This window comes from Micromesistius poutassou (genome assembly GCF_964030765.1).
Source record: "Micromesistius poutassou genome assembly, chromosome: 7".
Lineage (NCBI taxonomy): Eukaryota > Metazoa > Chordata > Actinopteri > Gadiformes > Gadidae > Micromesistius > Micromesistius poutassou.
Genome location: NC_140277.1, coordinates 10,916,196 through 10,928,022, shown reverse-complemented (window position 1 = coordinate 10,928,022; position 11,827 = coordinate 10,916,196). Strand labels below are relative to the sequence as shown.

At 42.1% G+C, this 11,827-nt stretch overlaps 1 protein-coding gene across 1 annotated transcript; it reads left to right on the top strand.

Moving 5' to 3' along the window:
- Positions 1 to 3,909: 3,909 nt before the first annotated feature.
- Positions 3,910 to 10,494, top strand: degs1 (delta(4)-desaturase, sphingolipid 1). The gene is made up of 3 exons (XM_084471037.1): positions 3,910 to 4,141; positions 8,022 to 8,764; positions 9,667 to 10,494. Exons 1-3 carry the CDS (start codon positions 4,060 to 4,062, stop codon positions 9,811 to 9,813), a joined length of 972 nt encoding a protein of 323 aa, XP_084327163.1. The 5' UTR covers positions 3,910 to 4,059; the 3' UTR covers positions 9,814 to 10,494.
- The last annotated feature ends 1,333 nt before the right edge of the window (positions 10,495 to 11,827 follow it).

Below are 11,827 nucleotides of genomic sequence, written 5' to 3'. Positions count from 1 at the left end.
ACACACACACACACACACACACACCTCTCAACCCCTTCCCCCCAGGAATCTCATGTCCATTGTGTACATATAATAAATATCATTCAGACATAGAAGTATCAAATAAATGCTAATTTCCTCCATCATACGATGATATCCACAGAAGTCGCATAGAGTATACATAAAATATATGCATACCTTTCGAATAAGTGCTAGTTTCCTCCATCATATGATGATATCCACAGAAATAGCAAGTGAAATAACCAAATGATATACATAGTATACCATATGCATGTGCCTTATGGAGTCTACATAACATTGCAAGCATAGAGCTGGACAAAGAATATGGAAAACAAAATGTAAACAATAGCGGAGAAAGACAGTTTGACCATAAGTATTTAAATTACAACATTTCATCTATTTTCTGTAACAACCTTGACCAGCAATCAATATTAGATGTTTTGGCATAATGTAAACATGCTATAGAGAGCTCCAACTGTGCAATATCCCGATAAGAAGAAAGCCATTCCCTCACCGACAAAGCATGTGGTGGTTTCCAACAACAAGCTATCATTCTTTTAGCAGCTGTGAGACCAGCCAATAGAAGACGCTTATTATTTATAGTTAGTTTTAAAGATGATTCATCATTAAGTAGAAGCAAACACTGTGAGTGAGGGATGGCTCCTTCAATGATACTAGACATGATGGACAAAACATTATACCAGAATGTATTGATCTCTGGACACTGCCAAACCATATGATAAAAAGTAGCAATGGTATTGTCTGAACAGAAATCACAATAGGGGTCATCTCTGAGTTTCATTTGCTGTAATCTTCGAGGAGTTAAATAAGACCTGTGAGTAATTTTATAATGTATGATTTGATGGTCAGGGTTTCTGGTTGACAGGGATATGTTTAGTGTGCCAGTCTAGATCCACGGAGGTAGTAGTATCTGTCTTCCAGAGTCTATTAAGTGATAGAGGTTTATATGAGGCTTTGGTTACAAATGTATATAGGTCAGAGACAATACCATTGTTTTTACCCTTAGTGTCAAAAATGACATGAAGAGGATGATTCCCTAACTCTGTGCCCCAAGGAACACCCTGAGCATGCATTGCTGTACGTAGCTAGATAAAAATAAAAAGTTTCCGATAAGTTATGAGATCTCTCCAAGTCATGGAATTCACTGAGACCCTGTCTCCCTATGATGTCCTTGAAAGTACAGACACCTCTATTGCTCCATTGTGGAAACAATTGAGCAAAGAATGTATTGCGAATTTTGGTAAATCGGTGGACTTTATGCCATACAGTGAAAAGATATGAAATTATTGGCCCAAAATCTCGTTTGACTGTCCTATGGGGTATATTAGAATATACTAGATAAGCTATGTGGATATGTTAAATGTTCTTCAATGGGGCGCCATGACACCAAGATCTCTGAATTCAGCCAAGTGAGTGCAAAACAAAGCACCATAAATACCATTCAAAGGTGGGCAGATTAACACCTCCTGATAATCTTTGTCTTTGTAGAGTAGAAGCTTTGATTCTCTTTTTTTTAATTATTCCATAGATAAGTGCTGATGATAGAGCTTCTTCCAGTAACCACCAGGTTAGGGGGTGCTAGGGGGATCATAGCGCTGACGTAGTTAAAGGGGTAGTTCAGGATTTTGGACATCTGTGGGGTATATTACGAACCTCGCTGAACATGCTGGGAAAACCTGGATCGACAGAGATGCAACTCACGATCAGAGTTAAATGGGACATATTTGGTAGTGACACAGCCTATAACCTATTTGTCAAAGCAAAACACCAAGCTCATTGATTTAACGAGGCAGGGTTATTTGAAATAATTCATTAAGTTATCATGTGTGAGAGGTCATTCCTCCTCCTGAGTGTGTATTGACTATTTCTGGTGATTGAAATCCTCATCGCAAGCTTCCTATTTATGTCTAGTGTACCCTAATGTCCACAAGCACCCCCCCCCCCCCCCCATATGGATATGGAGAATTGTTGCTACGTCCCAGTGGTGGTGGTGTCATATATATAAAAGAGTGCATTCAAATATACTACAATGATCAATTAGCAGGCCGAAGCCCTAAAGGAAGTGATGCAATACGTAACTTCTGAGTCAAGGCCAGTAACAAGTAAGCTATAGACCTGGGGTCTCTTTTAATCAATGGGGGTCTCAAAGGACGCATACGATTATCAACTTGGGGGCACCAGCCCTACAAGAAATTACTCACCAGGTGCTCCATCTGGTCTCGTTGCACCTCACCGGCTCGCTTGCAAAATTTTGGCCTGAAGTTCTTCCCAGACCTACACCCTAGCCATCCAACATGCATATCTGAGAATCAGGCCACTTTTTAATAATGACAAAAAGTTATGAGAGAAATGCACATTAACTTTTTGTTATCTCATAAGTGGAGTGGTGCTGGCTCCTTTTGACCTTTTGACCCCAGACTTCAAAAACTTGTCCACAGGCCAGCTGTGTCTACATACCTTAAGGCACACATTAACACCTTCATCCCACCAAAAATGGGGACTAGAAACTAACCTGTCTTATTCACATTTACCTTACTGTTGGAGGTCACGCCCCCTTTCCCACCTTTTCTAGATAGCTAGAGATGCCAAAATGTATACACACATTTCCCAGGGTCCTGAGAACGACATATCTGAGATTTGGAGTTCTAGCCCTTACAGAACAAATGTTTTCCAAAATAGACAGATAGTTTTTAGATAGATAGATAGTTTTTTGGACAAAGCCTCTCAGAAGTGTTGCGTGCAAGACCTAGTGGATCAGAATGTGGTGGAAAGAAAGTTTTTGGGATAGGAAGGTCCTACCGCCCTGAAACTTGACTACCTTATTCTAGGGCCTAACTGGGACCCCCACACCGAAACTTGGCCTTCTCGGACCCCGAGGGCAGGGAGGGGGGGTCTGAGGTTTTGGGTTAGGGTTAGGGTTAGGGTTAGGGCTGGCTTTTTTCCAGAGACCCAGAATTTTCACAGAGTAATCCAAAGATGCACCCTGAAGGTCTAATGGACAAGATTCTATCTCTTATATTTGTACAAACTGATGGCACAAAATATTGGATGAGTTTTTTCAACGGGTATAGTAAAATTCTCCCCCAATTGCTAGGTCCGATGGCTGCACTGTCCAATGGGATGTCCGGGACCGCTGTGCTTTAGCAACATGAAATGTCAATAGAAAGGCAGGCTGACTGACTGAGGGTGAGTCTGTGAATTAATTGGCTATTCCAGATGATAGCCAGTAGATGGGGTTGAAGGCAAGGACACACATGGACAGCTGCATTTCAATGGCACGCAAAGAGCCCATAGGTAGGAACTTGAATTATCCATCTTTTGAGGGGGGGGGGGGATTTGATCTTGACACACACACACACACACACACACACACACACACACACACACACACACACACACACACACACACACACACACACACACACACACACACACACACACACACACACACACACACACACACACACCTTCTGTAACTGTGTCTTAAAGCAGGCCTAAGGCCTAACTGTAAAGGTAAGCATTTTTTTTTTGGACAGAGCCGTTATTACTAGATCAGAAAATTCTTAAGACACAAAATTACTTTGGTCATCTGCTCGCAATTTCATGCATTTCACTCGGCATATTCATACATATTATTCGCCCACGGTTTGGAAACATAAAGTTTGTTCTTCGCAATGCCATAACTGAACACCACAATCTCAACAGGGGAAATAATAATCCAAAGGATTAAAATCTTATTTGATCTCTAAAACCTGATTTGAACCTAGTGTATGTTTGTATTCCATACAATGCATATTAAAATGAAACATATGCGTCGTCATTAAACGGGGCGTGCCTCTGCGACGCCACCGCCTGCTCGTTCGTCACCAAAGACTCGTAAATAAAAAGTCGAGGAGGAGGGACGTCTCGACGATCAGCGGTTACCCTGACTTCCCCAGCCTTTAACGGACTGCGTGTGAACCCGTCTGTGAACAATAAACTTTGTTCCCGTGAAGTTGACATTGATACAGAGTCAGAGGACACGCAAATAAAAGGAGGATGGGTAACCGAGTCGTCCGAGAGGATTACGAATGGGTTTACACGGACCAGCCGCACGCCGACCGGAGGAAACAGATTCTGGGTGAGCTATAACCTCATTCCCAAGCTTTTTCATCTGACGACGGAAACATCGGACGGGATGCTCCAAATGAGCGTTATTCACAAGAGAGAGGGCGGGACTTTCAGTACATCGGTTTAGCGGCAAGGGGTGATTAACTTCCGATAGAGGGATTTTCGTTTTCGTAACATCGTTTCTATATTGCTTTGTCAGTTATATCGTCAAAACGCCATATGTATTTTCGTTATTATTGGTATTATCTTAGTATTTATTTGCTCCTGGAAATGGAACTGGCGTACACAGCTCAGAACGTAAGGGACCGGAAATTGTATTGCGCTTGACCGGGATAACGCTAAAATTCATGACCCTCCCTCTCATCCTACATACATAATATACTACGTTAGCATCAGCGCTAACAACGGCCGGTTCGTTATTACTTGGTAGTAAACGACTGCTTGCAATCAGGGTATGCGTATTTGAATATGTCCTTTTTTAAAACACTGAATAGACACCATGTCAGCGAGTTCTTTTCCTAGTGTATCCGATGTTAAACCGGTTCGTCGGTGGATCGGTGAGGCTAACGGCACCGTTATAGTCGGTGGATCGTTGGAATTCTACTCAGTCATTAAAATATGCCCCTTCAACCCTAAACTGAGACTATATTAATGCCACAAAAACTCCACATGAAATATTAGTTTGCATCACATCTTGTCGGTAGAGATTAGGTGCTTAACTTTATCACTGGTTTATTTGTTGGTTAGGCGAACGTTAACCTGGCCAGTTATGGAGCCACTCCCTGAGGTTTTCTTCTCGGCAAGTTGCTGCACATATTCTGTGGGTTTTAAGTCATGCAAACATTTAAATGTTATTGAATGGCGTTGCCTGACTACTCTAGTCTCGTTTTTAAACTTTTGTACATGCAAGCCACACTTTTAATGTTATCTCGTTGCTTCATGTGTACCAACTTGTCTGCTTACGTAAGGTTAGGTAATACATGATTAATTCACATGGGACCTTATTCTGATGTTTCCATATACAGGGTACTAAGTAGGTTATTCTACTACTCACCATACTTGTCTGTATTGATTAATGGTAATGATCAGTCTAAAAGTTATGTATTTGAAGTGTAAATTATCATTCCGACAAAAACCCTTGCAAACATTGTCAATGCTCACCACGTGATCCTTGTACCTTATGTCTTAATTATAATGACGAGGTCAGAGTGGGCTTCTGTTCTTGCCTTGTTCCACTAATATCTCTTTTCCTTGTTAACATAACAGACACTTAAGCTAATTGTCAACGCAGAGGCATCCCATTGTGCTGTAAGCACAGCAGCAGCGATTCACAAAGGAGCCCATTGACAGCCAAGCCGTTCTGGGCTAAATAATTCATCTCCGTCTGAGCCACTGGGCCGCATTCTGATGCCGGACATGGTGTATGAAAAGATAACGTGCTCCCCACCTGCTTCCTGAAATGATAACGGACCGTGACTTCTATCTGAATGATAGCTGAGCATCGGCTGTATGTGCTTGCATATCAACTTGGATTTTCCCTCCTATCATGGCACAGGTTAACCTTGTGTAAAGTAGGAGCACTTATAAAGGGATATGTGCCACGTTGCTACTGTACAGTGGAAACTGTACAGTAGCAACGTGGCTGACTGCTCAGAGTTTAACTGTAAAATATCACATGATTAGACCTCCCCACCACCTCCCCATTTAGAGATACTAGAGAACAATGCAGCCTACTACAGACAGGATATGGCATGTCTTAGCTATTGCTGGGGCCTGTCTCGGGTTATCCAACTGAAGCTTTCTGTTTGCACTGTCAGCAGGGGCTAGAAGCAACACTTGCTTGACAATTGGCCGTGGAACTTTTTCAGCAAGCACAGTTAGGAAGTAGATCATTTTTCGGTCACGCTGTACCGAAACCAACCCAAAATGATTAAAAGTCAAGTAAAGTGGCTCTGTGGCTTTTGACAACAGCAAGATTCCACAAGCTCAATACCTGACAACAGACTTCCATGGTAAACTGGAGGAACATGCTTTCTTTGATAACATGTTGGCTTGAGATAAGACTTGACCAATTCTGCATACCAGGAGTGTTTTTAGCATTGGAGTGACCATTCTGTGGAAAACGGCTGGCGAGGTATGTGCAGCCGGGTGGATTGAGATATATGCTCCGTGGGTAGCGGAGGGTCAAACTGGGTTCATTCATTTCATTTCGATTCCATTTTCCAGTGCTGAAACGTGGGTCAATGAAAAGGTGTTGCTACTGGGCTGTTTAGTCGACATCTTAACTGAAATGTGTCTGCTGGCTTATTCCATCCTCCTAGCCCAGGACTTGGCAGAGGTAGCGGCCCATTAACCTGTCTAAACACAGTGCTCTTATTGCATCCTTAGTGGTTGACTACAATCATAGACCTTTAATTATCAGCATCTGTTGTATAAATTGATCATTCACCTCGATAGCAGAGGGCACTACAAGCCAATGTTTACTAACTTTCCCTGAAAGAGTGATAACCATCAAACAGGGAAATGATGTCCCTTAAAACAAACTCTTAAACATGGGTGTAAAGAACAAGCAAGAAATCGCCACTAATCCAAACCCCCCCCCCCCTATTGGATTAAGAAGCGAAACTCCTTAATAAACAAATCCTCTAAACACATGCTATAATGATGTTATTAGTACTAACATACATTTATAAAACATGGTATGACAAGGTAAAAAGAAGATAAAACAGTGGGCTAATAAAAAGTCAACCTACTGCAGCGAGATGCAATGAAACGCATTTAGTAGCAACATAGCTACAGACAACTAGACATGAGTATGTTTGTTGCTGAATTAACCAGGATTTAGTCATTCTTACAAGTGTTTGCAGCAAATTTCAAGCAAACAAGGTAACAACTTCCAGTTCCTTTACACAGAAAAAACAGTCTGAGCATAATATGTTTGCAGAATGAAACTTTACAGTTGTCTCTTGATGTATTTAAAAGAGGGGCTAAGGAGAAAGTCCATTCTAAACACAAGCTTTACATAGTGGAAATCAATAAAGTTTTAAAATCCTGTATACTACTGCGGAAATGAGTACCTTATTTGCTTTTTGTTGAAGATTTCCAAGGCCCAATTCTAAATTACTGGATTTAATTACTCACTAATTAAACAGTCTACAATTTGATTTGTCTCATAGGGAGGCAGGCAAAGATAGCAGAAGGCACAGCACATTTCAATCACTAATAGCTGACTGATGACATTTCCAACATATTACGCTCAAATGATGGCTCTTTATTATAGGCATTACCTTTTACTAGGCCTATTGGTATTTACCTACACACATCTTATTGTTAATGGACTCATTACCTGGCTTTCATTTAAAAGTACTGTTGCGGCGTGTTAAAGGTGGGGAACGGTTGGTTTTATCTGTAATCTAGAGGTCCTACCGTGCAGTCTGTGAGACATAATCTAATGCATATTTGGGTGTGCAGTTTGCTAAACAAACACTAACCACTAGGTTGAAAAAAACGCAAAAGGTTGATTGTGTTATCAGTAATGCAGTTTTTATCAGTTGAGGCATGTGTTCAACGGTAGCTGTACCAGCTATGAGCTACCGGCTTGTCTAGCTCAGTATGGCTCGATTCACACAACTGTTGGCAATACAACTAATCAAATAGCTTTTCACCACATTGTTTGCAGATTCTGTCTTTCAAATTTTGCTGGCAAAATCAAACAGGAATCTAGCAACAGAATAGATTGGTCTGCCAGACCATTGTCAGGCTTCTATCTCACTTATGCAATCGTCATAGTTTTATCAATAATTTCACAAAATAATTTCAGTCATGACTGTGATGTATGGCTTGATACCGGATTCCCGCTAACTCTAGTTTCTGTTTTTCGTCCACTACAGCCAAATATCCAGAGATCAAGAGTCTCATGGGACCCGACCACAGGCTCAAGTGGATCGTTTGCATGATGGTGGCCATTCAGTTCTTGGCCTTCTACTTGGTCAAAGACTTGGACTGGAAGTGGGTTTTGTTCTGGACTTATGCCTTCGGCAGTTGCATCAACCACTCGATGACTCTGGCCATCCATGAGATCTCCCACAACACAGCGTTTGGCAACAACAAGGCCATGTGGAACCGCTACTTCGCCATGTTCGCCAACCTGCCCATCGGACTGCCCTACTCGGCCTCCTTCAAGCGCTACCACCTGGACCACCACCGCTACCTGGGCGGGGACGGCGTGGATGTGGACATCCCCACAGAGTTCGAGGGCTGGTTCTTCTGCACGCGCTTCCGCAAGTTGATCTGGATCATCCTGCAGCCGCTCTTCTACGCCATCCGCCCGCTGTACATCAACCCCAAGCCCATCAGCCACCTGGAGTTGGCCAACACAGCCATCCAGGTGGCCTTCAATGTGGCCCTCTACTGGCTCTTGGGAGCCAAGCCTGTGGTCTACATGCTGGCAGGCTCCATGCTGGGGATGGGCCTGCACCCCATCTCGGGACACTTCATCGCAGAGCACTACATGTTCATGAAGGGCCACGAGACCTACTCATACTACGGCTCGCTCAACCTGCTCACCTTCAACGTGGGCTACCACAACGAGCACCATGACTTCCCCAGCATACCCGGCCGCAGGCTGCCAATGGTGAGTACTGAAGTGCTAACCCTCTGTGTGTGGACCTCTCCAATTGTATTTAACTTAAATCGGCACTCCCATAATCCCAGAGGGGAAATTCAGTCACAAACTGTGGTCGAAAAAAATCTAACATTTACATGGCGAAAGCAGTTTAGAATTTGAAATGATGCAAGAAAAACACTTTTTAAAATTAGGTATTTATCTACAAAGAATGTACAGAAAATACGTATGCATTTCTATTTACAAACCTAACACGCTACATCTGCTCAAATGTTTTGGACGGGTAGAGGTAGACACTGGTTGGCACTTTGCCCTTTTGACACGTGAGGCCATTGTCAGTTTATTATTTGACCTTTTATTTACCTCTAACATCTGTTTGCTTTAGTTTCTTTGTTTGTCATTCTTCATTGTTTGCAGTGATGCGTGTCTGTAGTCAAACAGTAGGAACCAAAGTCTTTTAACAGTATTTGAACCTTGAGCGTGCTCACTGAGCTCAATGATAGAGGGGTAGCTCGCATGGCGCGATTTGGTTTTGAAATGGAACGATGAAACAGATTTCTAACACCACAGGAATGGTGGTACTAGATATCAGAGTCTTACTGGTACCTTACCTTTTCCTTTTAATTGTACATTTTTATAGCAATAATTAGAGACAATTAACTACATTTTAAAAGAAACATAGTTCATAGCGGCTTCTATAAATCTGCCGAAGACCAAGTGCAAATATCCATGTTGATTATTATTTTTGATCAATGTCTCAATTATAGATTGAAATATTGTGCCATTCAGTCGCTGACTGTCGGCACCTTAATGTAACCATTAAATACTGACAATTAATACGATAACTTGGTGCAGATTAAAGTGGCCGGCCATCCCTGACTAAACCCGCGTTGTTGGGCTGCTCCCTGTAGGTGAAGAAGATTGCGGCGGAGTACTACGATGACCTGCCCAACTACTCCTCCTGGGTCAAGGTGCTGTACGACTTCATCATGGACGACTCGCTCAGCCCGTACTCCCGCATCAAGCGGACGTTAAAGGGAGACGTTAAGCAGGAGTGACCGTCTCCTCTCTCCCTCCCCTCAGTCTTCCTTTAGAACGACGGCCTCACCACCCAAGCCTATGAACTTACTAGCATTTTTTCAGATTAACACATTTATATGCCTTCTGTGGTTTTGTGTGTGTGTGTGTGTGTGTGTGTGTGTGTGTGTGTGTGTGTCTCCACCCTGGAAAGATCCTAACATGGTTGCGCTTGTGTCTTCTCACACGTGCACACCCCTCATGAACTCTTCAGACTTTGAAACATTTCAAGCCAACATGTCTGCCATCATGTTGGCCCCACCCCCTTTTGGGTAGTGCTTGGCAAGTTAGTTTCGTTAGTTTGCATTCTTTCATTGCAACATCCGCCCACAAATGTAAAAACCAAATGCATATCTCCATGCCGACTGAAAATCGAAATTGTAGGATTTCGAGTTTCAAAAACATTCTATTTTAAATATTGTGCCATTCAGTCCTTTTTTGTTGCCTTAATGTACCTTTTTGTTTGATGCCGACCAAAAAAAAAACATGGATTTTTTTTAATGCAGTGCTAAGAAGAATCGTAGACCACAGGTCTATAGTGTTGCTGATTATATCTTAACTCGATTCTTATAAATTGCATTATCCTTCTCTTCAACCTTGTTTTTAAAAAATATTGTTCTGAAATAGTTTTGATTTAATGTAAATTAAAAGGGATACACCGACATATCTGTAAATATGCATTTGCCTACGTTACCCAGATTCAAACGAGTTGTGTAATTTGTCTACAAAGACACTGATTAGTCGTCACTGTCTTCTGCGCTGTGGGCTTGATTTTGAATCAAACAGCAAGTCAAACAGCAATTTACTGATATCTCGGCGTACCCTTTAATTTACCGTAGGTGTCTCTGTGGGAGAGATGCTTGATGGAGGACCATATGACCTCCCCCCAGTAGTGTCAGTATTTGACTTGTAGACTCGGTGGTCTACAGTTGAGCGTCATCTAAACAATGTGTCTACCTTAAGTACACAAGTGTACTTAAATAAAAATATGTGCAAGTGACTAACTTACTGCCGTGCTAATGCGGACTCTACTATAATGTTCACTAGTGGTGGATTTCATGATTTGTCTGAATGAATCAGTTTGCGTCAGTCAGTTCGGCAAGAAGAATCGTTGGTTCACATTTCCGGTAGTGGTGAATCATGGTTCTCAGTCACTGAGTCAGTCAGACTCAGCTCCTCCCTCGTTCTCGTTCTCAAACGAATCACGATCGTAAAGTGGTGCAAACGGTCATCAATCAACACAACATTAACTAAGTTCCTTTTAGCTGAGGAGTGCTTCATGGTCAGAATCGGGATGTTGCTGCCCGGCTGGCTCTCATGACTTCTCAGTCCTCGAGTCTTCTCCGCTAAACACAGTCAGTGAACGAACGGCGACTCGTGAGTCAGCGCGACTCAGCGACTAGTGGGTGGAGCTGGGAGTCGTGTCTCGGAGAACAAACGATACGAACGAGACGAACTGAAACAGGGAATCAGGTCGGTTTGTTCACGTTAAAGAGTCGTTCGTTCGAACTGATTCGTTCACGAACGAGCCATCACTAATGTTCACACTGATTTCTTAGGGGAGAATATTTGCTTATCAATGTTTTATTTATACCTTTATTTATATAATAAAAGTATGCTATGCTTTCTCACACCTAGCTAAATCCAGCGTCATTTTGATTGCAATCAAATTATTTTGTAGGCCTATGTCTTTTAAAGAAGCAATTCTTGGCCAATGAGTTGTGTGGTAATATACATTTCAAATAGCTCTGTAGCGATCAAGTTGAAGCTAAATGAAATGATTTGTAAAGCTATATGTACACCGAACAAGGCTATGTCCCTTACCTCTCAGCACTGAACTGTGAACTGATGAAAACCATGTCTACATCCTAATGACATCTGAGAAGTGGCTTTTCTTATCACGCTTTATTACTAACAGGCCGATAAATGAATGTCTGCTAATATTAAAACACTTTCATTATGCATTATTCAAGATCCATGTCATAAGGGTCATTT